This window comes from Ixodes scapularis, unplaced genomic scaffold (genome assembly GCF_016920785.2).
Source record: "Ixodes scapularis isolate PalLabHiFi unplaced genomic scaffold, ASM1692078v2 PGA_scaffold3__209_contigs__length_174095766, whole genome shotgun sequence".
Classification (NCBI taxonomy): Eukaryota; Metazoa; Arthropoda; class Arachnida; order Ixodida; family Ixodidae; genus Ixodes; species Ixodes scapularis.
Genome location: NW_024609868.1, coordinates 88,267,308 through 88,293,793, shown reverse-complemented (window position 1 = coordinate 88,293,793; position 26,486 = coordinate 88,267,308). Strand labels below are relative to the sequence as shown.

General features: G+C 44.4%; 1 protein-coding gene across 1 annotated transcript in view; it reads right to left on the bottom strand.

Moving 5' to 3' along the window:
• Positions 1-3,491: 3,491 nt before the first annotated feature.
• Positions 3,492-26,486, bottom strand: part of LOC8043922 (organic cation transporter protein) — a 55,149-nt gene continuing 32,154 nt past the window's right edge. Inside the window, exons 9-11 of the mRNA XM_040222152.3 lie at positions 11,987-12,168; positions 4,306-4,442; positions 3,492-3,692 (exon numbers count right to left, since the gene is read on the bottom strand). Coding sequence (XP_040078086.3) covers positions 3,632-3,692; positions 4,306-4,442; positions 11,987-12,168 — 380 coding nt within the window. The 3' untranslated portion in view covers positions 3,492-3,631. The remainder of the gene's footprint in view (positions 3,693-4,305; positions 4,443-11,986; positions 12,169-26,486) is intronic.

Sequence of the window (26,486 nt, the reverse complement as noted above, 5' to 3'; positions counted from 1 at the left end):
GCTATCCGTCGAGTAACTACTTGATCGCATCAATGAAACATGGAAAACAGGAAATATACACCGGGCAAAAAATAAGCTAGTCATTCCCATATTCAAACCCTGAAAGCCACCAAACCAAGTCGAAAACATGCGACCAATCATGTTAACAGTTCGTATTGGCAAGCTAACAGACAGGATGTCTTGATGAGGTTAGAGTAGTACCTCAAACCCACAGACACCCTCCATTTCACTATGGCAGGTTTTTGAAAACAATTAACTACGCACGACTGCATGTTCATGCTACAACAATAACCCTTGAACCACCAAGAATGATTAAAACTAGAACAAGTGTTGGCATAAAAATCCGCAATGCTTTTGATCTGATCTTGTAAAATATCAAGCAGTACTCTACAAACTCCAAGACACAAACCGGGACATAGGATGCACGACTAACATCGGAAGCTTCTTAAATAATCAGACGTTTGTTACGAAAATTTACGATTATACAAGTCCGCCGATTCTACTGCACGGAGGCGTACAACAAGGCGCAACATTCTCTTCAAAGCTTTTTATTCTCTTAGACTTACCCCCCCCCCCCCCCCCCCGAAAACCTTTTATCTTACATTAGCCGGTCCTAGAGTCTGGCTCTCTTGGTTTTGTCTACACCACCACACGTTCGTCCCCCTTCGAATACACTCGAAAACTCCTCAATCAACCGACCGACTTGCGCGAGCACCGCTGGTCTCTCCCCGCATCCATTCTTCTTGGGCGCCAAGCCGACAGTTGACAGCTCACACGCTAGTGCTGGCCTGGAAGGTGGCCGCGGATATCCGCCGTCTCCACCAGCTCGCCACGACCAGAGGCAATCCGCCACCGAGGATGCCGGCAGTTCGTCCTTGAGCCACCCTCGGGCGCCGGCCTTTGGTGGAAATTTGGCGGCAGCAGGGCGAGTACTCGCTACCTGGCTGTAAAATACCTCTCACAGAAATCTCAACACATCCCAGCTCTGAAATGTAACTTGTAGGCGGAAGACATTAAGGTGTGGCGCACCACGGGCTCCCATGGACCCCAGAAGGTAATACTTTAGCGGGCATCGTACAGTCCAGGTGTAGACTATCAGCGTATGTCTTCCCTGCTTGTCAGCCAAGACGGAATTCTTTGTAGTCTTCAACAAAAGCAAACATGAAGTTAGAACGACCAGATAACAAAACCAACTCAAACACGACGACCTCCTCCAAAATTTTCTTATAAGGATTCTGGGCTTCGCCCTTTAAGAAGATGGGAAAGCAGACCAATTAATGAACACATGCACTAAGCGAGTGAACAAAAGAACTTGCGTACTACTGGGAATCACAAGTAAGAGACCTGGTATTAAGGAATGCGAAATTGGAAAGAATATTTAAGCACTGATAACGTTATCAGTGGCATACGCAGCTCCGTACATCGCACTCCCAAAAACCATAGAGACAAATTGAACTCTACTCAGTAAGGCAACGAAAACAGCTCTAGGATTTTCCCGCTTCACCCCTATTGTAAAGATTGAACAAACTGGCATATTAAACCAAATAGACGACAGGATCACCTTACGTCAGCTTGCCAACAACAATGGTAATAAACTTTTATTAGGGAGTAAGAGCCCTAGAATACCTGAACTATGCATCCCAACACCTTCTGCCCGGCCAATATTTTAAGCATTGTCTCCATAGGACACAATACCAAGAATGACTGTTCAATTTATTCCTATCAACATAGGCGCGGAATCATATCAGGACAAACTGAACGCAAGGCCACGACACACTGAATCACACATAGCATCAATACCGGCAACGTAATTTGTATACTCCACTGACGTCAGCTTCGATATGCACGTGAGGAAGGGACACGCATCAGTGGTAGGAGCAGACTTCCTACTTGGAGCCAAACATCACAATGTCCCATCCACGACTGCCCTTGAGACCCAACCAATAGCAAACGCCATCTCGACAACAAAATCACCAGTGGTATTTATACGCTTACGCATAGCCTGGGTATCCTCCGAAAGTTCACTAGAAATGTGCTGCCAGAGTGCACAAAAACCACTTTCGGAGAGCACTGCATCTTTAATTCCACACTATATGTAACACTCATACGGGTGCCTCGCCACCAGGGCATTGACGGCATCGCCAAAGCGAACGAGCTCGCCAGAGAGTTATCAGCCGGCCCCTTCGGTTCCTTGGTAAACCAACTACGACACAAGCCAACATAGGAAAGAACTACACTCCGTAACAAACTGACTCCTCCAAGAACTCCGCCACAAGCATACCATATCAACAAACCCTTCAAAATCCTCACGAGAGAGGAGTCACTCACCATCAGGAGGGCACAGACTGTTCCCTTCTCACTGCGCACTACTAATATTATATCAAAGGTTTGGCCGGGACTCCCAGGTGCCCAAACTGTGGAGCATATCCAAACACGCGCTGTGGGAAATTCCAGCTACGAAGAACACAACACTCAAACACCCCGCTGGCTTTCCCTAACACTTTAGACCATCAGCCCGGGAGGACTGGGTTGGCCTGCGAGAGGGCACGGAGTACCCTGCATGGACTGCGCTAGTAGAACTGATCCCGAATTCCTGGTAGAAGGGGTCTGATTGTGAAATTCTCAAACTGGGGACTTTCAAAAATTAAAATTATTCATTTTCTCGCTCTCTCTTTATCTCTCTCCCCTCTCAAATTTGAACTTGCGTTTCTTTTTTGAAGTTTGGAAGTGAGGAAGGTGAGTATCTTGACAACTTGATAAAAGGGTAACATTTAAAACGATCGATTTGTGAAGAACTCTAACGGCAGATACATTTAAGAGTTGCCAACATCTTTATTGATTTATTCTACACGAAAGAAAGTTCATTGGTCATTCGATAATAAAACCACTAATTTTGAAAGGACAAATTATTAGTGAATAATATTCAAGTTTTGATGAGATCGCTTCTGTTAATTGGAATAGAAAGAAAAGGAATCAATGCTACACATAATAATAATGTCCTTACAACTGAAATTTATAAAGCGTTAGGAATTGCACTAATTTCAGGCGAGCAGAGCCCCAGCAAGAAGTTAATATATAATGCACCTCTTTCTCTGCTCAACATAACCGTAAACCATGGAAGCGCAAAAAATAAGTAGTCTTTACGAGAGAAAGTGCTATAGATTTTTGCGGCGCAGCATCATGATATATTTTTCTATGTTTACAGGAAGTGTAATATCACCTGCCACAACAAATATTACAAGTGCTTGTTCAATCCAGTAACGGGCGCCATTTGATTATCGTTTGTTTTGGTTAACAATAAACAAGCATTTCTATTAACCAATTTTTATACCGTATTAAAAGTGGGCCTTTAGAAAATACTTCACACAGACACATAAGAGAAGATTTTTTTTTGGCTCGCATTTATTTCTCATGCAAGCGTAAACTCCAGTACAAATGTATTTAAAACAAATATCCCTTACGGTAATAGGCAGTGTTGAAAATTTTGAATAAAAGTACAGTCATCTCCATCTCTCTTCATGACTCTTGAACCATATTTGTAAAACCTTTGGTATTGGGGCTTAATGCTGTCTTTATGTAAAGTCCTTCGCACGCACATGTGACGGGTTGAGTTACAGGAAAATGGCATTCTTCATAAACGCATCACCTCAATTTCGGGCAGCGGTTTGGACTCTTGCTGCTTCTTCTTCTCCCTGAATGATACGAAACACATATCGAAATCTCAAAATACTAGGAACTCTTGTTTCAGTAACTGCTATGATGAAACCTTTGTGTTGTATGTGATTTTAATGGTCCTGTATACATGAGCCTTGTAGCTAATAAAATTTGACAGTTAAGATAAAATTAAACTAGTTGACCGTGATTTGTTTAAAGATTTCTTTTTGATTTGTAATGTTTCAATTAATCATGATATACCGTTTTTTTTTTAAACTGAAAATACATAAAAAGGGGCACTTTAATTAAAAACATGTTCCTTCTTGAGCAACGTTATTAGGGTGCATCTGTTACTTATGGAAGTATAGAAATTCCTGCGCGAATATTTCTAATTCCATCTCTTTTTTTAATTTGCGTCACTTTGATTTTATTACAGAAGCTTTATAAAAAATTTATTCGGACACGACATTAAATTTGTATCGTCATAACTCAAAATGAAAGATAAAAGATGGAAATAAAGTATTTAAATGTACTATCGCGAACATGTTACACAACATATCCTGTGAAGTGTACAGCTTCATCATTATTTATTATGCGATATCCATTTACATAGTCAAAAGACGTACCCATTTTACGAGGGAAAACACTTACCTTCTTTGCTTTATATCCTCCAAAGTATCCGGGAGTTCGGCTCTGAAGGTCTCGGGGAGCATTGCACCACATATTGCAAGAACAATACAGATAGCTATATCAACTACCTTGGGAGCCCATGGTTCAAATATAACACCCTAAAAAATGAACAGAATAGTTAGTTTTACTACAGCACGTTTATCACTTACACATCAGCACTCTGCAGGAAAGGAAGAAAACAACAGGTCGTTACTAGATAAGTGCGTCCGTTATTTAGGCCGAGTGGTGTTTGTGGACAAAACAAAAATAAAAATTATTATATACTACACGCGTTAATGGAAATTCAAAGATTTATAAATTTGCATAGGTTCCACTATCCAAACTAGCAGGGTAAATCATTTAAATCCTCGGAAACGAAAGGTATGTAGGAGTAAGAACGTAATGACGTTGCTTTAAAAGTATTTATAATTAGATGTGAATGCAGAACTCTGAACTACTTAGAGTTTATGTCGCCATCATGCATTATCGTTTTTGATATAATTACATGTCACCTTCCCCCCTTTCCCCAAAGAAATTAGAAGTCTCGATGTTTTGCGATGTTATCTATTGGAAACGAGGATTTTCTTACCGATATGCAGATTCCACATAAAACAGAAATCAAAATAAATTATATAAATGCATTTAGACCTTTAACAAAGTCGCACGCGTGCTTAGAACAAAACGAGCAGCCTAAATAACGATTCCTTTTATTTGTTAAAACACTTTTTGCCTGCCAAAAAAATATTAGCAGTATATACACAATTGTAATCAAATAATTTCTTCAACATATTTTGGGTACTCAGAAGTACTGGTCGCATACCAACGAAGAGCAAATTTATTTTCGCTCAGATTTTTATGACAATAGCGGTGAGAGTGGCGCCAGAAACACTCGGAGAAACATTCTGGTCACTGTCTTAAAATTTAATGTTTCGAGACTAACAGTCCGAAGGCATACTTTGACTCGTCGTTGTGAAAGGTAAATACATTTTTCTTGTGGTTATCTGATTATAGTAATATGGTTCTCCAGTTAGGGGACTTGGGGTTAAAATATAAATATCAAAGGTATTTTATAGATTGTAAATATTAAATTCTTATGTTTTAAATAAATTATTTGCGCAAATTTTATAATGATAGGGAGCTATGAAGACCGCTGTAGCACCTCAGGGTGTTCATGGGATTTTGTTGCTGTAACTGTAAATAAAAATACATCTAAACAACAGCAGGATGTGTTTCGCTTTTAGATTCTGCTAATTCTATGTTTTGTTTTCCTTCGCTGACGGAGAGCTTATATTGAAAATATGAACGATTTTGCGAGTTCAACTTTGAGGTATGAAGAAAATAGCTTTTTTTAAGACATTGCTTTTAACGCCCAGTTTCTTTGCCAATCAATTTAAAGGGAAGCTACGGAGCTTCTTGGAAAAAATGAGTTAGAAGTGAATTCTAGTGTATTTTTACCCCGTGAATCCGAATATTCAAAGCATTTGCTGCGTAAGTATTGTTAAACGCAAGAAAAACGCGAAAGACAGTCGCTGTCCGTGACGTCATCGACGGCTCTTTAGGTTGCCCAAGGCTAGGGAGGCGGGGCTTCAGTCCTATTTTGAAATTGCTCGTATGGCTCTCCGGCGCGTCGCATTGAAATAAAATTTTGATATCTGTTAATCTAAAGGCCAAATGAACGCAATTCAAGCATTTTTTCTCAAATGTAGAAGTGCCCCATCTTCCCTTTAAAACTTATGGTATATATAAAAATCAGGGTGTCGAACCGGAACCGAACCGAAAACCGGAACCGAACCGGTATTTTTTCCGGAACTGAACCCGAACCCGAACCGTTATATTCTTATCGCGATGAACCCGAACCGGAACTGAACCGGAAAAAAAATGACGGTTACCGGCTCATGTCAAAACGGTTCGGCCACGCGCTATTGACAATGAATGTGCTATCAATGCCATTTGTTTTTTAAGTGCCGTCAACTGGCACACACCTCGCTTACATATTTTTCTTCTCCACTCAGTCTTAGGAATATAAACGCTGCATCCATGAATCTTGACATAGGAACTAGTATTGCACTGGTCGCGGCTTGCGCGGAAGAAAGAAAATTGGAAGGCTGTGCAAAAAAAAAAAAAAAAAATCGCGTCACGGGATTTTATTTTTCTACAATCTCGTAAATCCTAAATGCTGCTGTGTGCTCATTTCATAACACGTTTCTAGAACGCGCGAGTTCTTGAAGCTTGCTTCCATCGGAATGAGAAAAGAAAAGGCTGTGGAGTTTGATAATAATGCATCCGGTTTCGTATAGGCACTTAGAAGCTAACATATCTGTGAGACAGCGAACTCTTCTATTTTAATATTTATCCTATTACGTCCTTCTGGCGTTGCGTTCGGTAAAGTGTTTTTCATATCCGTATCTTGTTTAATGAAAACTCCTTTAAGGGTCTAATTTGAGTTACCGAAAGGCTAGTTCAAATAAAGAAAGCTGTATTTTCTCCCCACTGTTACTTCAATTGCTTACACGCCGAGGTGGCGGGATAGTTAGCGAGTTCTACTTGTAAGTGGTTTTGTAAGGAGGTCGCGGATTTTACAGGTACTGCGTCGGACCCAATTAGATGAAGTCCGAATGCGTAAACGTCGGCGAGGTAACCTTGGAGTGCACATAAAGAAACCATTCCTGGTAGAAATCCCTGAGCCTTACATTACGATGTATCCCGTTTCGTATGTGCTGATTTCAGATGTTTTATTTGTAATTTATTTTGATGTTGCAATTTGTCATTTTTAATTTCCGAACCGGTTCGCGAACCGGTTCGCGGATCGAATTAATCGAACCGGAACTGAACCGGAACAAAATAAATTTGCCTGAACCTGAACCGTAACCGAACCCGTATTTTTTTCGGTTCGACACACTGATAAAAATATTATCCTAAAAGGTTTGGTAAAATAATGTGTCAAACCGAAAACTGGAGCTGAACCGCTATTCTTTATTGAACCTGGAGCTACACCGATCCGATACTTTTTGCGTCATCTTGGAACTTACCGTGAACCGGAGCAAATGTTAATATTGTTCAGGTCCAACGAAAGAGCTCAGAATTCCGATTCGGTCAATGCGGCTGAGCTTTCCTCTCAGCCACTACATTTCCTTTCGCCACCTGGTTTACATTTTCTAGCAGGAATCTTGGCGACAATATGCGGGCTAATATGCCATCAGGCACATTTACACATACTTGGGAAGTAATCCGTCACAAGTAATTTCGTGATTGCCACGTTACCTTTTTCGGGAGTATTTTGTAATGTAATTTCGTTAGGAAATATTGGTAAAAAATTACTTGAATTACTCGTTACTTTTTTTAAAAATATGAGCATAATACACTAACTGGAGCAATACGAGCAGAACATTCAGCAACATAAAGAGAGCAAGTTCAACAGAACAGAAAACACCAGGAAGGAGAAATTTGCCGAAAAGAAATCACGATTTTTTGTATGACCGGTCACTAGAACCCCTAGAAAAACGGGCACGGCACGTACAAATATACGAAAGACAAAGATGAAGTAAGACAACGCGGAGTAGGCTCTTCACCGCCTTTTATCGTGTTTTTCTTCTCCCGGGCAGGAGAAAGCTCTTCGTGTTTACTTGTTTTTGTCTTTTACACCGTTTCACCCTTTACAACTTCTTGCACGTCTCCCGACACCTGCGAGACATCGAACGCGTCCGTACCCCCTCGATTCGCGGGTTTACAACTCGCGTAACAGACGATGTAGCCTCGCGTGTCGGGGGCAAATTCCCTCTGTCTTTGATGTGCGCTACTTTATTCTAGCACGCTCTTGAGGCACGGCCGAAAAGCGCCCGGCGGGAGGCTATGAGCATCTTCTTCGAGGGTAGGGACGGTACTTTTTTTGGTTTACTTGTCTGGGCATGGTGGTCGAGTCCGCTCCTCACTTTACAGTAAACTGTCAAAATACAGGAGGGGAGGAAGGGCGTGGGGGGGGGGGGGGGGTAGTTAGGCCATCTTAGGCGTGCTGACAGAGAGAGAAAACGCGTAAATGTGGTTTGATCCTCCATGGTTTTGTGAGCCCGATGGCCACTGCTTCCCTCGCTCTCATTGCCCTCCGCTCCTCTTGCCTCCACAAATATTGGCATGAAAGTGAGAACCGATAAACGATCGATACCCGCAATCGCCACTTTTTTTCTGACTGGTCGAGTTTTCGGTCATGGAGTGTCCGTCGTCTCCATGGCCATCTCTTCATGAGATGTTCAAAATTCAGGGTATTAAGGAAAACGGAAACCTAGAGTTTCAGTACATACTTTGCTTGCCAAAACAAAAAGACGCACATTGTCATCAGCAAAACCAACATACTCTAATCTACGGAAAGACATCAAGGTAAGCTGGGACACCTGCGTTCTGCATTGGTTATGCATTCTAAAGTTAGAACCAAGTTTTTCTTTTCTTTCCAATAACAGGCGAAACACCCGAGCCAAGAGGGAGCATTCGTAGATCGCTTCTTTAGCTCCGAATCTCGTAGCGGCGGTAGACGCTGTTACTGAGCATGCGCACCGCTAGCCTTGTCTGCACAATTCTAGGGATCATTTCCGGAGGCCGTAAGCTAGCGGAATGTCTTTTGTAGTTGCAACTTCCGGTGCCTTGTCAGCTTACAGGTGAACGGAGTGCACCTACACTCTTTCTCTTAAGTACAATGTTTTATTTTTATAGCGACTACCATATTATGGGCGTATGAGAAATGAGAAGTAGTGTTGCAGAACATTTGAAAGAAATATATCAATATTGTTTCTATTGCTTTCTCGATAAGTGTACTGAAAACATAACGTGAAAGTAATTTGTAACGTAATGAGTAAAGTAATTTATTACATTTCAGCGAAAATAATTTGTAACGGTAATCCATTGCATTTGAGACTCGGTAATTTGTAATTGTAGTACATTACACTTCTCAAATAACGAGCACAAGTCTCCATATACACAAAAATCCCCGAGATCTTTACACAAATGAGTATATATTGCATCATTTTAACAGAAATTGGGAGAAAACCCCTAAAATTCGGCGCCGCGCTCGACCAGGTCGAACAAAAAGACTAAAAATCGCGCACCTGGGCACTTAACTGGCTAGCGCTCGCTGAAAAGTAAAAGCAAAAACTTGCAGCAGGAGACTTTCGCTCCCCCCCGCCCTTTCCTCCTCTTGGCTCGGAAAGTTATGCGGCGAATATACTTTATATTTATGTCAACGCATATGTGGTTTGTCTGTGACGGTTTACAAGACACGCTAATCGCGCTGGTGGTGGTTAACACGTGTAGTGGCTACAACGTACTTCAGCCTCCAGATTTTTTAACAATATTGCGAGAACGCCGACCGGCCGGTAGATCAGGGCTGTATAGCGGCGTGAAACAGCAAGCCACCGAGGCTAGGCGAGTGCCTTCTGCCACATGCGCGTAGTCTCGCTGACCTGCTCTTTCACGCCGCAATAAGGCGCTAATCTACCTGCTGGTCAGCGTTCTCGCGATATTGTTTAAAAATTTTGAGCATGTGCATAGCGTTCTTGGGAGTGCGCATGTTTTGTACCGGCGTGCATTCTCTTCATCAAACGTCTGCAACAGCGTGTCGTCTCTTCGGAAGATCCATCAGGGCGGGCTATTCCACGCTTCGAAAAAGTGGACGATCATCAGCTCCAGGTGAACATTTCGACAGCTTTGCAAATTCGCGTTGTAACGACAGGTGCACGTTCAAAACTACTTTTGTTCGGCCTTGCGTTCTACTTGTTCTCTGCCTTAAATTCTTTTTAGTCACGCGAATTAAAGATAATTTTGTTGTTGAATTCGGGATCTTTGCAGAAGAAAACATGGGCATGAATAGATAAGCCCTCTTGTCACTCACTGATTCTCGGTGGAGTATACTTGTCTCGCCAGAATATGGCACGTTTTGACACAAATGATGCTTATCCTTTTACTGTAAGTTGAAATTCGAATTGTACTCACTTTATGATGTCTGGAAGCCATGTATGAAACAAGCAGATATCCACCAATTGATATTGCCTAAAATCCATGTAAACTACGACGTTTCCTTCGTTGCGCAACAGGTCGGTATCTGATTGTTTCTTTGTTACCTTCGTACACAACCTTTAGGAACCCGTATGAGCCGGTTCAAACCGGATCAAACAGTTATTTTTAATATTTATTTTTTGCTCCGGAGCTCAACTTGAACCGAACGACGTAGTATTCGCGCGTTACCCCTGAAACCGAACCGAACTGAAAAAGTTTGGTTCGACTCTCTCGTTAATATACACAATTTCAAAGCTTTAAGCAATATAAAGATATGTTCCTGCTGCATAAAAAAAATATGCTAACTTTAATAAAACATGCTCCGTAATCCTTAAAATTGGAGCTTATTCAGTAGTGAAGTATAGTTCAAATTGATAATGATACTTGATATATTGCATGCGCAACTATGATTAACACGATAAGGAACATCGGTTAAACCTTACGTGGCAAAATATATTTTGGGAAATATATAAACCGAAATTTTCGGCCCCCTCCTCTAAATGAAATATGACCGCATCTCCACGTGGCGAATGATGATGATTGGGGCGAAGCTCTGGTGGTGCTGATGATACCGATTTTATTGATCGTAGATAGTGCTGATAGTGCTGATTTTTTTATTGCTTATAGGTAGTGCTGAGTTCCGGGTTGCCGTTTCGACTTCATTATTACTACTTTATGGTTGGTGAAATGCAGAGCCAGTGTTTCTTCTAGCGGATCAGCTTGGATCCGCTAGAAGCTGTGGGAACGCATCTCCACCGCTTACGTCAACGGTCCATGTCAGAAAGAGAATGTGTGGTATGGAACGTGGTTATATACGCATTTGAGCATTTGACCGCAGCGCCCTCTCGTGTATAAACGTATGAAAAATAAAAAGTAGTGTTGCAGAACATTTTTAAAAAAGATAAATATTGTTTCTATTGTTATCTCGATAAATGTACTGGAAACGTAACGTGAAAGTAATTTGTAACGTAACGAGTAAAGTAATCCATTACTTTTCAACGAAAATAATTTGTAACGGTAGTCTATTACATTTGAGGCTCGGTAATTTGAAATTGTAATATATTACACTCTTCAAGTAACGAGCACAAGTCTCCATTTACACAAAATCCCCGAGATCTTTACACAAATGTGTGTATATATTGCATCATTTCAACAGAAATTGGGAGAAAACCTCTAAAATTCGGTGCCGCGCGCGACCAAGTCAAACAAAACGACTAAAAATCACGCGCCTGGGTTCTTAAGTCACTAACGATCGTTGAAAAGTAAAAACGCAAAGTTTAACGCGAATATAAAAGCATTTGACCGCAGTGCCCCCTCCTGTATAGACGTTGATCGGCTACATGCAACGTTTCATCCATGACATCCCCAGTTCTTGAGTTACTACCACATCTCAGAGCCCCCTACGCGTCCCGCAGTCGTGGCCGAGTGGTTAAGGTGATGGACTAGAAATCCATTGGGGTCTCCCGCACAGGTTCGGATCCTGTCGACTGCGCAAACTTTTTTCTTTTTTTAGAAAACAGATGGGATGTCAATTGATATCACCACGGACGCCGGACAAGGCTAGACCCTAAGGAGCTTCGCCCCTAAACATATAAACTTAGAAGAACTAGTGGCAATTTCTTACCAGCTCTTTGGTAAATGGGGCAATGATGGCCCCAACGCGTCCAAGCGTGATAGTGAATCCCATGGCCAGTGTCCGAATCTTTGTTGGGTAGAGTTCCGACAGCTGAACGAAGTTGACCGAGTAGGCGCAGGTGCTACCCAGTTTGGTTAGCAGAGCAAAACAAAGTTGCAACCACCAGAGACCTGATTGGGAAACGGCAAAGACGTTGTTACCTAACTTTAGTTAACTTTAACTTTAGTTTACAAGAAAGGTGACATATTCAACAAGCCTCTGTATATGAGCAGTCAGACGTCGTTGATGCATTGAATTTGATATTTCGAAAATGGTTACAATCTTGTCTAGATACTTTTCAGAGCACAACACAAACAGCAAAGACCTCCGCTGTACGCTGACTATACTTCGTTTCATTACATGTCAGAACACAGCCGAAGGCACGAACACATAATCACTGGGCCTTCCTAATGCACGATTGGTTTAGCGATGATTGAACACGTATAGAGACGTGATGAGTATGATGGCGTGGCATATTTCAAACAGTTTACTTGGTCTTGGTCCCATCGGGCTGTAAAGTCGGCAGGAGAATCCCGGAATATTGCGGATATTGTGGATATTTATTTATTTGTACCTGCATCGCCCAGTGAACATCACAATAAGGGGGACCGAGAAATTGGCAAAAGTCCAAAGAAAAACAACAGAAAATAAAAACGATGAGATGGAAGAACATAAGCACTCAAAAGAAGACATTCCAAACGCACTACAATAACATATTTTTCTTAAAACAATCATTTTACAGTATGCAGCAAGTTCTAATCATAGTTTGTTTGGCGAAAAAAATACCTTTTTGAGGCGCCAATTTTCGCACAAAAAAATCTTTTTTTTTTCTTTTGGATGATTTATTGTACGAGAAACATACTTGGTGCCATGATATATGTTGATATATCCAGACCAATGTTACCGGAATAAAGGTTACTAAAAACATCTTGCGAGGAAAAAAGGCACATCTGACAACGTTGCGAAAATTTATTTATGCTGGGCAACTTCTTAAACTACAAAGAAACTGAAAACCGTTTCTTCGTCATATTTTAGTTTATTTTTTTATTTATTTGTTTATTCTTATATGACCAAAGACGGATTCTGGGATTTGAGAAGTTGGGCTGGTTTAAACGTTCTTGTAAAATAACCTTAGCTATGTTAATGACGAGACAGCCATTCGAAGCATCCAAAACGGTCGGGGCCCTTTTTATGATCACGAGAGCGCAGCCCGCTCTTAAGACAAAAGCACGGGCTCGTGCGCAGCGCTCGCAGATTTGCCCGTCGGCTGTTTGCGGGTAGATACATCACACTTCCTATCTTCGTTTCTTTAAAAAAAAAGTATTATATTGACCATGATGAATTACAATGTTCGCCAAACCTAACGCAGTAATGAGATGGTCTCTTTTCGGCACGTTTTGTACTATTGGTGGACTTACCGGCCCACATAAGAGGTGTCGTTTGGATCCCATATCACAATCTAGCGCGGCGAAGACTATCCAGCTACTGCAGTAACTGGATTAACTTCGAGTAGCCGGCAATATATAAATATCTTGGCAACAGATTTGCGGCGCTAAGTTCGGAGAGCACCCTAGGTACAATTGCATAAAATATTTATTAGCGCATGTTCACACGAACGTATATTGTGAACACAAAGCGACGTTAAAATGGTTTAAAGATTGGCTCTTAAAGGGTCCCAGCAACGACCCTTTGACTAGCATTTTATTTGAACCGTACCTGAGCGCACTGAACGTAGTAACTGAGTGAAACTTTCCTTTCATCGAATTACGCTTTATTTTAAAAGTTATAGGCCAATTAGAATTACGAAATAAAGCAAGAAATAACCTCCTTCATGACGTCCCTGGTCCTGGTTTTGGTGGCCGTGAACTAGAGGAAGGGTAGTGAGCTCAGCGAGCCCTCACGGCTGCCGCACTCCGCGTTGACGGCTCGAGAGGACGCCACTAAAGCATGTGCTGGATAAACTGGATGAAGCGAGCGGCCAGTGCCTCTCGCACTGCATTTGCTGCGCGTCTAAACACTAATTCGGGATGACACTTCTTTGGCCACAAAGAACAGCAAGTACCGGGTAAAGATCAGTCCACACACTAAAAATTTTAACACCCATGTTCGTGTTAAAAGGGTGTTTTTCCGAGCTCACACCCTTCCTACACCATTTTTACATGAGTTTTGAATATTCAAGGGTGTACGGAAAGGCCTACACCCTTCGTACATCCTTTTTACACCCTACGGCTACCGAAATCGTGTTAAGAGGGTGTTGCGGTGGTACACCCATGATTTCCGAGTCGTCGAACTCGGAAACCGCCGAATTGCAGACATACGCGCCGACAGCAGAAGTCAAGAAGCAGCCTGCTCAATTTACAGGATTTCGTGAAGTTCTAGTAAGCACAATGGGCAGCTGACATCCAAGCCAAGCCAACGCTCAAGTTGTTTTCAAGCCAGATGAATGCCGGCGTACAAGCTCCTTGGTTGTTTACGTGCAAGCGACTACGAAAATAGCATCGGTTACTCACGCACTTCTGCTGAGAATGGTGAGACCACATCGGTTCTATTATGATACATTCCGTCTCATCCTGAGATGTACTAAAGCGAAGGCTAGACGTGCGAGACGGTTCGGGCTCACAGCTTTACTGTGAGCCTGTACCGTAAAGGTCGGTTCCGACACTTGCGTTTGAGTGTGTTTGTCTGCGTTGCGTTTAGAACCGAAAACGAGTCACCGGCACATCTGTGCTTCGTATGAAGCGTGGATTCCAATTCAAAGAATCATATTGGCACGCGATATAAGCAGCAGGGATGTCCTGGTTTCTCGCAGCCGCAACGCGGTCAAACGCAACTGTTTGAACCAGGCTTTACGTGGTTGTCGTGTGCTTGTCCCTCGCGCTTTATTTTTCCGATTTTAAGTATTCATTTTCCACTCGCTCGCTTTTACCACTACTAGTAGATACTCAAGCTGCACGAGGGTTCGTGCAGTGCGACCATCTAGCGATGCTATGAGCTTGTGCTCGAGCCTTGGCTTTAATGCATCTTAGTGGGGAAGGCAATCATCGGGGATATATGACACACGATGATGCCAAGTCTGTTCACGGCGGATTCTCGTGCTGTTCTGATTGGAGGAGAAGGGGCGTGTAAAAAATTGGCAAATGGAACATGGTTAGCGACAGCGCAAATATATGTTGGAAAAAGTTCAGAATATTGAAGTGCCGCAGCCTGAAACTTTGGAGTTAAGCAATTAGAGAATCATTTAAAGACATCTTTAGAGGTTCAGCCTTCTCTCCCCCCACACCAATATCGAAGGCTGCTAGGATATTGGTTCAGGCTAAGCCCTCTGTCTTTCAGTCAGCGAACTCGAGCCGTTCCACCTGACCTTGTTATTCCATAACAGATATGTTAGAAAATGGAATGCAGATTTTCTTTACACGGCCAAAACATAAAGTGTTATCAAATAATACCTGCCATATTCATATTCTACATTTACAGACCGGGGCTGCCCGCCTGTGGAGAGTGAAGATGCGAGCAGCCTCGAAGCCCACCAACAGTGGCTGTGTGCTGAGAGCGAAAGCTGGTGCCTGACGAAGGCCAGATTGATCTTCGAATGGATGCGACTGCCTGAAAATGGCTACATGCGTTGATATTGATGGGCATATAGACTGCACAGAATGCTTATCTTTACCTGATGGATGCTAGGAGGGTATGCATTCCATACTTTTTTTACTGATCTCTACGACAATTGCTAAATTGCGCTTCCCCGCTCCGGGATTGCGGCTGCCGGATGACCATCTTGGGACACGGAAAATTAACCTTTTGAAGCGTTGCAGAGGCTGGCCGGCAGCGTGCTGAAGACATGCTTTTTCCTTGTTTGTCGTCATTGGGAGCGTTAAAGTGGCCCTGCAATAACTTTTTGACTGGTTTTTAATTTAAACCGAACCTGAGCGCACTGGACGTAGTAATTTAAAGAAACTTTTCTTTTCTCAAATTTCTCTTTACTTTAAAAGTTATAGGCAAATTAGACTTACAAAAACAAGCAAAAAATAACATCCTTCATGACGTCGTAGGTCCTGGCTTGAGTGGCCGTGAAGTAGTGAGCTCATCGAGCGCTCACGGCTGCCGCACTCAGTGTCGACGGCTCGAGAGGGTGCCACTAAAGCACGTGTTGACTAGGCTGTATGAAGCGGGCGGCCAGGGCAGCTCGCATTGCATTTGCCGCGCGATTAAAGACTAATTCGGCATAACACTTCATTGGCCACAAACGACGGCAAACATGGGGTAAAGATCAGTTCAGAACGGGAGCCACTTCGCGCTGCCATACTGCCAAAGGGTCAAATCGCCAGCCAAGCCCGCGCCGAAAGCCTTGGGAACGCTCGGAACCGGTCGGATCCTCGAGCCGGTATTAGACCGCAGTGCCACCGCGTACATCCGGGACCTTTCTAAGCCCATTGTTCGTCGGAGCCTCATCCCACTACCTACGCCTTTCTAGTACAGTAAAACCTCGTTATAACAAAACGGGATATAACAAACTAATGGATATAACAAAGCAATCATAATTCCCCTTGCTTGCTAATAGTGGGAAGAAATGGATATTGGCTATAACAAACTAATGGTTATAACGAAATAATTACGACCGCTCCTTCAACTTTGTTATAACGAGGTTTTACTGTATGCGCCGTTTTTTTCACCGCTTGGTGGCGGGTTTGTCGACGGGTCTTTTCTTGTTTCCGTACTTTATAAACTGCATTTGTTTCTTTTCTGATCTAAAATACTGAACACAATCTACTTTTAAAACAATTGAAACGGTTCGCGACACTTATATTTTGTATCGACTAAAAAAAAAAGCTTTTAGCGGCTCTGACCAGTAGTAAGCCCAGGACCAAAGACGTCACATATTCCGCGCTTTCGGCAGCGCGGGTCGCCCTCGTAGGTGAGGAGGTTTCCGCGTCGTCCGGTTAAAATATGACTCACTGATATTTAGTTATTCTCTCCGTGCCCGCTGGCTTGCCCGAACCCAAAGAGACGTGGAAACCGCAAAAGAGGTAGACGCTTAAGTATGATTGCAGCTCCCCTTTAAGTCCACACTCCTTTACTCCTACTCTGACACTCCGAGTTTCATACTCCAGGCACAGCAACTAAACGGCGCATGGCGTACAGGAGCGTGACACACCGAATCTATTGACGAGCCGCACAAGCTCCTTCCCACCGCACGGTTATGACGAACCTGGCATCCCGTGGATACGGGTGGGAGAAGCCAAAATTATTTCGGTGGTAAATTAATTAAAGCCAGTGTAGAGCGGCAGGGTACAAAGTAAAAGAGACGGCGACGTTATGAAGTTTCTACGAACGTTTAAGTATTTCTGAGAGGTTTGAAGACTCGCTTCGAGCACGTGCGGGGAAAGGCACCTTGGCTGATCTATTTATTGACCGTGCAAGCTGTTTATATTTGAATTAAAGACAACATTCTTGAACCCGTTTGTCGACGCACGAAACCCTCACACTTGCCAGATATTTCGTGGTTCCGTATTGCAGCGAGACGGAATGCGATGGAAGCTGTTGATGTGCTATGCCGATACCGGAACACTGTCGTTCAATAGATAGCACGTCAATTCGTTTCAGGCGAGACATGAACATGATGTTTCGGCTTTCCATTCGAAGTATCTTGATTCTCTGGGCAAAGCATCCTAGAAAGGGCAGCGCTCCGACTGTCTTCTCATCTCAACAACTTTTCTGTCGCTGTGCGGTCGGTAACCTTCCGTTCAATAGATGAATTCGTTTTCAGGCGAGATGCACGAACAAACCTTTCCCGCAATGCTAACTGATGCTTCGGCTTTCCAATCTAAGTATCTTCATTCGCTGCAGCTGGACTAAGCAGTTTAAAAAGGGCAGCCGTCCCACTGTCTTCTCGGCAACTTTTCTGTCGCCGAGCTATCAGCACGCTCGTTCGATAGATCACTTTGTTCTCAGGCAAGGCACATGAACAAACCTTTTCCGGAATGCTAATTGCTGTCTTGGCTTTCAAATCAAATTGTTTTTACCTGCTGGATTAACCACTAATGGACTGAAAAGGAGCAGCTGTCCGGCTACGCCTTTTGTTTCAACAATCTCAACAATAGCACAGCCATCTTGTTTGTGGACGTGACATCACGGAGCGCAAAGAAGTCACTTGTGCTCCAAGAAATGTTCGGAGCACGAAGAGCACGCTCGAGTGTCAGTCTCCGGCGGCGCTCCCCTCTGTTTAGTGAAAGGAGCGCCAAACGCTCGCAATGTGTAAAAAATAAGAATTTCCTTTGAAAACGCATGAAATTTTTTTGCAACAGCGCGGCACCACAAGAAAAAGGCACAACTTGTCGAACGTCGAGTCTCGCCGGTCTTGCGGCGTGATCAAAGCTTCCTTGGCCTGCCAAACTGCTGTGTCTCTGTGCCTTTTCATGCTTGGATACTTATCAAGAATCGATGCCATGGCAGAGCTTTGAAGGTATGTCGCACATAGGCGTCTTCTCTATCACCCAGCTGTTCCAGCGAGTTGCTATCAACAGGAAACGAAATCGGTGGTTACTATTATGTATTAACCATGGCTATGTTCCAAATCTACTCAAATGGATCACATGACAGCACAAATAGAGCAATGCTGTGGAAGAAGGTAGGTTTTCGAAGGCAAAAGTATGAAGCGGCGATATCTGAAGTTTGTCAAACGTGGCCCGTCCATATGGTTGTGTGCAATCTGTCGCCGTCGCCATGGCCTCCTACCCCTCCTTTGTCGCCACTGGATCATGCCCGTTTCTGGACTCCAAGTGCCGCAAGTTACAAATACAGTCGTAAGAGTGAAGTAAAATGCTGCATCAGAGGCACATGCATCTTCATGCACTCTGCACTCACGAAACAAATCTACACGGCGTTAATTCTTGATCGGTATTCAAGCGTGCGAAGACAAAGATGCAGCACTTTGGCATGCCAAGGAAGCTTTGATCATGCCGCCAGAACGGTAAGACTTGCATTAGACGAGTTGCCCCTTTTTCATGCGGTGCTGAGCTTTCGTAAAAATTTCCACGTGTTCTCAAACGCAATTCTCACCGTTCGGGGTTTAACAAACTTCTTCGGTAAATGACAACGAACGAGCAGAAAACCTGTCTTCAGCTTACTGCCGCCCAGCCTCCGCAACGCTCCAAAAGGTTGACTGATAATCTTTGTCCCAAGGTGGCCATCCGGTGGCCGCACCTGAGCTGCAACGACCAAGCGGAGACACGCGATCCAGCAAATTGTCGTGGAGATCAATGGTATTGCTTGCACGGCGTACTATTAGTCTTCAGAGCAAACACAAGTGTCGCTGCGGTCGCCACGTTTTGATTGGGTGAGGTGTACCGTGGCGTCTGGTGACGGACTTTGCTTCGCGTTCTGGCATCTGGCTGGCTTCCCTGCGCCCGTTTCCTCACGATCGGAGGTTTGTGATCATGCTGACCAACTGTTCAGCGCTGCAATGCAATTTCCAAAAAGAAGCTGGTATCATATTCTACCACCCGAAAACTTCAAGATTAAAGAGAGCATGGACAGTCAGACTAAGGATGGGAAAGGCACCGTCAACATCGGCCGTTGTGAGCTGTAAGCACGTTGAGAAGCGGGGCTTCGTTTACCCAGTGTACAAGGCGCTGGGTGAGACTTATGCCGACAGAATTTTCATAGCTTTTCCAACCGTTTTTGTCACGTTTACCTTTATAATTGGGTTATAAGTATGGAAAGCTATCGGTGGAGGCAACTCCGTCGATGAACCCCCCCGCCCCCTCCACACGATATAAGGCGGTTGTGCAAGGGGTTGTGGAAGCGGCGGTGTAAGTGTTTCAGACACTGAAATTCTGTTCTTTGCAGATTCATGAGTTAAGCGCGAGACACATGAGCGAAAAATCCATCCGATCCGACGTCCGATCCGACAGTACTACTGCCTGATCCGAAAAATTTGGTCGCTTCAGGCGTCAGATCGGCGATCCGACATGCGTCAAACGCGCCAGATAGTTTCGCACGGCGGACGGATTGTCGGATGCGTCCAGCCAATGACAGCACAGCTAGCGCGAACGTCATGATGACGTACTTGGTCTGTCGGGACGAATAAGAAAACGGGACGGGCGGTGGGAAGCCGGACGCGTGGATCCCGCTGATCCATTCGAGAAAGATGGCCCCGGCAAAGAATGCACGTGCTAACAAGAACGAGCTCCTAGCTTCGCTCGTGCGAGCTAAACCATCAATCTGGGACCAGAGATCTATGAACACGGACGTCCGCTGGAGTGCTTGGAAGTTGGATCTCCTGGGCGGAGCCGAACGGATCGTTGTGTCGCTTGCAAGGTCGGAAGCGTGTGCGTGTGTCTCAATTCGGAGCGGCGTTCGGACTGTCGGATCGGACAATTCTGCCGTCCATTTGTCTCGTGCTTTTGGAGAACATCAGACCCCGCTTTGCGGGCATACAAATGGCATTTAAGTCAAAGGCCTTTGGGCAGTCTCACTGGTAATTTTCTCCCCATGGTTCAGAATATATTTAACATGTTGCTCGAGCAGAGTGCAGCTTTTTCGCTGAGACGTTTTTGTTTAGAAACAAAGTTGAAAAAACCTCTTAATTTATTCAAATCATCAGCAGCGTTGATTGTGCGAGATGTAAATATATTGCAATGCTCCTGCAAGTGTGGTGGCATTTTTTCCTTTTCATATACCAGCTGTGATTCATGCACTGTCTGCCCTGGAAACCATGCTCGGAATGTTGGTTGAAGTTTCGCCTGCAGCTACAGACCATACCTCAATAAGGCTGCATATAATAATTCACATTTCCTACGTAAAATGCGCACAAAAAAACCAAAAAAACGAAAGTAATATGCCAACAGCTAACGTCGTCTCGGCCTTTGTAGGGCGAGTGAGGGGGTAAATTTTGTCCTCAGCATGACGTCACCCCGGCTCGCTGTAAAAGGTCGCCACCCAAACTTCTCGGTGCTAATACTCTCACCATACAATGCACCTGTTATTTGTTTGGCCCCCCCTGGTCATGAAATCATTCTCAGTTTGCCATTCCATCTCACCGAGAGCCCGATTTTGGTCATTGAGGTCTCAACCGGCTTGCACTGAAGAAGTATTAGCGAGTTCGTTTCACGGCACTCGTGCCCACGCGTGTCCACTCGCAGCGTGGAGCGGGTTCGTTTCAGCCGGCACTCCACGAGTGGTTGCACTCTCCGAGTTCGTTTCATTGCTGACACCCCACGCGTGCATGCACTCGCTGCACTGAGAAAAATCGAGATTGCGCCAAAATGCAATCCCGTCGTGCCTCGCTCCGGCTACCCTTAAAAAAATATGTATGGACACTTCTAGGACGTTCTATAGACCAGCGTCCATAGGGAGGACAAAAGGAATCTATAGGCGGACCACGACCTCTGTTGCCTCCGTGAAGTCGTCCTATGGCTGCCCTATAGAATATTGGCCAACGGACGTTCTATGGACGTCCTATTCTATGGATGATGTGTGGTCATCCTATACCCTCTCTATGGCAAGGCGCCATATAGAGTACATAGGGACTCTATAGGGTGTCTACACAGGGTCTTTACGGTGTCTATAGGGTGCCTGTAGAAAACCCACACGAAGTCTACAAGGGGTCCCTAGGGAGTCCACAGGGAGGCCATACAAGGTTTACACAGGGTCCTCATGGGGTCTGCAGAAAAGCCATACAAGCTCTACAGGGAGTCGCTACAGGGTCCGCAGAGAAACCACTCAGTCTGCAGGGGGTCTGCTATGGGGTCCGCACCGACCAACGTTTCTAGAGCAAGTCAGTTGGGAAACTGCTAAAGAGCTTGCTCTGAAAAAGCGGCACCCGATCTGTACTCGAAAACCAAACTAATTGCGATCCCAACGCCGCCATTCCACCCGCAGCGGCCACTCGGATAACTGCACGACTGCGTGTGTTGGTTTGGGACTATCGATATTCGACAGCATGTGACTGTTCTGCTTTGGCTTTAATCGGCCACTTTGGCGCCAGAACATATACGGTAGAAGAGGGGTTTCAGGGATGCCAATCCCGTCTCCCAGGCGGACACGCCGCGAATTGCCACAGAAGTTAGGACGCACCCAAGTCGGGACGCGCTACCTGAAGTCGCCGGTGAGGCATGGCCGTAAAAAAAAAATTAATTGTGCCGCAAAACCCTGTAAGCTAAAAGTGTATGCAAACATCACGCTCTTGTCAGTTTCTACTGATCTCCAATAAAGGGTTCTACAAAAAGAGCTTTTCTTCATTTGTTTTTACTCAAAAACGTGCTCTGTAAAAGTCATGTTAAAGAGTGTAGGGTCCTTAGGGGTCTGCAAAGAAGCCATACAAGGTCTATAGGGAGTACGTAAGGGGTTCACAGGGAAGCCATACAGGGTCCACAGGGAAGCCATACCGGGTCTACACGGGCTCCTTATGGAGTCTGCAGAGAAGCCATACAGGGTCTGCACGGAGTCCCTACGGGGTCCATAGAAAAGCCACTTTAAGCGATCGTGGTACCGCGGTGTGAGAATCGCACTCCCTAGCTCCTGGATGATTGGCATCATAATAAAATGGCTTGCCTACACTTTCCTGACGTGAAAAAAAAAAACATAAAGTAAGTCTCTGATACTGCGTGTATATAGCAAAACTACAATTACTTACGCGTCGCGCGCAGACCCAGCCTAGTATACCGCTTTGTAACGACGATCATCCAGATGACCGCAATTTTGATAGGCACCAGTGCGCCCACCATGGGTTGTGAAAGTTGCGAATATCTACGGGGGCCGCAGCGACCCACATATACCTACCTCCCACTGAGAAAGTAAAAACATTATTCCGGCACATACTAAACAGTTCCATCTCCAAAACGAGTATACCCTGAGGTTGGATATGCCTCTAGACATCAATGTAACATATTGATATCCGGAACTTAATTAACAACTCTTTAACTCGGACACCTCGCTACACCTAAAGAAAACGTCTACCCGGCATCACTTGGTTAATGCCCCAATATATAGCTCACACCATAGAGAGGCAATAGGACGACCATAGACTCACCGGGACCATAGAACGGAAATAGGAAGGAATGAAAAACTTTTTCTTCCGCGAAGATCTCTATAGCGTTTTTGTGTCCATTCTGTGGCAAACCAATGGTACATAGACGGTCTAAGAACTGTCTACAGGAATCCATAGGATGGACAAAGAGGTAATAGAACGGCGACAGTACGGACATAGGACGTCCATACATATTTTTGTAGGGGTAGGCCGGCAAGGTGCTGGAGCAGATGACGAAAGTTTGTCTGCTACGATGTGTCGCGGAACTGAAAGGAAAAAAAGTAGATTTTCTGATAGAAATTGCGTCCCGCGGGTAACGGAATCAAACGCGAGCTTGAACTGTGAGCGTCTCCTATTTCATGAAGGAAGCAGTTGACAAACCATGCTTTATTTGGAGGTTTTAAGTCGCTCTGTTGCCGTAAAAACGCTGAAATATACCAGTGTGTAAAGAAATGCTCAGAACAAATGCATCAGCGGCCCCCGAGATGTTTATCACCAACGTGTGCGGGTGAAAAATTGAACATTTGTCGACAAAACTGCCCCAGCAGAAACTTTGACTGCCCAATAAGCGTCAGAGAAAGCTAAATTTAGTGATTTTACCCGAGGCTTGGGCAACATCATCATGTTTAACATTTACCTACTTCAGCTAACTTGCCCCGTCATATTTTGTTCGAGAAAGCTCTCGTTCTTGACGCCCTCACCAAAGCTAATATCTGATCCACCTGTAATGACGATCGAAATCGAAAAGTTTTGCTGGGTATTCCAGCAGACTAGTTTTAAGGTGTACCCTTTCAGTGGTCCACGCATAATGCCATACTCAAATGGATCAAGCTTCTGCTCGGACAGCATCATCCATTTTCTTCAGTGTTAACGGTTATGAGAATTGAAAGATCGCAACCAGCTGCTTTGTAGACAGCTGGTTGCAGAAATTTACGCCGTCTGTAACTATCCCTATGACAGCCGAGTTGCTTGAAGTCATCGCAACTATAAACTACAGGATGCAGCGACCAACGTTTGTAGATAAACGTTGGTAGCGACTGTACTCTCGCATTCCCACCCAACACTCCGAACAGCAAGGCGCCAGTTTCGGTTTGAGGTCGGTATTCTTTCTACAACATAGATGGCGGCAGCATCAGTCTTCCGCACTTGGTGCATTTGGCGAATTAGTTTGAGTCCAGTTCTCCGTGCAACACTCTGCGAGTGCGATGCATTCTGGGAGAGAACTCGAACGGTGCCAGTGCGTGTGAAACAAACTCGCTATAAAATACCGCTACCAGACGCATCGTCTGCTAACATGAGGGAATAATAATGAGTTTGTTTGCTACTAGGTAGGTATCATTCTCTGACAGAAACAAAACGACGAACAGACTGGCAAGTCATCTGCGAACAGAGCCAAAAAGGGACAATCGTCTGCTATGAATTGTGTGCTGCGCAGAGTGAGATCAAAAACTAATTGAAATATGGAACATCGGCTATTTTACGGATGCGATTGTCCTTTGCTTCGTTTGGCTATGCTGATTTGTTTTCTGGCTGTGTGTAACTTGACACCCACTGGTGCTAAAACAAGAGCTTGGGACAAGCACCCCCCTTACCACGATATCAATCTCACTATCCGAAAGAGTATTGGATTTAATTACTGAGTGCCTTTTCCATTGACAAGAAGGCCCCAACATTTTCTAAGAACTCCAGTAGGGTTTTGTTGTTGCATCTTTATACTCGCAACTCATTGACTTTGCCAATTTCGTTTTTCTAGCCTGGCTCAGCTGACAAGCTGAGCGGCGAGTCTGAAACTGTACCAATATTGTTTCCGGTCAGACTGTCCATTATTATTTATTGTTCTTCCCTGCTATTGTGATATGTCTGCACTGTAGTCATGACAGGGGCTTGAATGGTGGCTCCTACTTTCTACACATGGGTCCTAGGAAACATTTTGTAAGTGATGAGGTGCCCACAATCATGGGCGTCAGCAAAGTGGCGGAAAAGGGGGGGGGGGGGGATAATTCTGAAGGGGTGTAGCTTTCAAACCTATAACTTTGAAAGAAAACGAGGTTTGCCCCCCTCCCCCTCCTTTTCCTGCAAAACGTACTGCAGATGCCCATGCCCGCAATCTAGGCCAACGGTTCTGGAAAGAGGGTTTGTGGAACCTCTCCGTAAAGGCATTTTAGGAGTCCGCAAAACTCTGCCGGCAATAATTTTTTTTTAAAATATGATTTGGGGCATTGAGTTGAACCCAGTCTGGCCATGGCACATTCACAGCTCCGGGAGAAAAAGGAATCTACAGAAGAATACCTCTTTTCACTCTTCCCCCTTTTTATTCTTGGTAAACACGTTTGCAGTCCACCCCCCCCCCTTCCCCTTTTTTTACACTGCCTGGCGTCTCCCATCACTTCTGCCAGTCCAAAAAGGGTTTGCTTGCCACGATTGGCGGTTTCCTTCTTCTCTCTATAGCATCCTTTCTGCTAAAGTGGAAAAAGTGTAGACGGAGCTTCTTCCTCTCACCGTACCGTCTTAACCCTGCAACATACTATACTCTCGGGAACAAGATAATAGCCTTGTATCTTTTCTGCCGCCACAAATGCTGTGCTTAGCATGTTTTTGGCAGAGGCTTTTGCTGCCACCACATGCCACGCTATGAAGTGGAGTGCCACGGTGTGTGCGTGCCACATGTCGCATAAAGCAGTGCACTTTCAAGCTGCGTGGATGCAATGACGGCAGAAAAAACACCAGCAGAGCGGACAATACAGAGCATGTTATTAACAGCACTGGTTAATTCCCAATAAATCACAATCTGAATCATTACTGTAAAACCATTTATTTTTGCAAATCGGTCACAGAGGACATAATCGCGGCCACTAAATTTTGCGAATTCCAGACGCATGCATTCAAACTCTTAAAGAGATTATAAAAGCAATTTCGAAATTTTCTTTGACGTCTAAAATGGGCGTCGGGCTCATCTCAGACACTGTTGACCAAGTTCCAGCCCGAACAGAAGTTTGTGTGCCGCACCAATCAATTAAACAGTTGTGGTAATATTTGCTCGGGGACGATGCCTGAGTCCCACCCCAAGACGGCGGCAGAAAGGTGAACTAAAGTGCGCCGTCAAAGCGTGACGACAACGGGCTCCTCGTCAGGCGATTGCTTCAAACGGTTTAAACGAATGATGCGCTCTTGGTTTAGAATTCGGTAGTGAGAGGGCATACAAAAAAGTAATTTGAATGTTGGATAATTTTTTTAAAGCTGTAGTTCGGAATTAATAGGTTTCATAGCGTGTGTAGGAATAGGTTCCATAGCATGTGTAGCGTGTGGGATGACAAGGAAGAAGACTTGTGGAAATAAATGACAGCTGTATGCTGTGCTGGTTTTGAGACGGTGGTGTGTATGTTCCTTTTTGTTTCCTTGTCTCAAGGAAACAAAATTTTGACA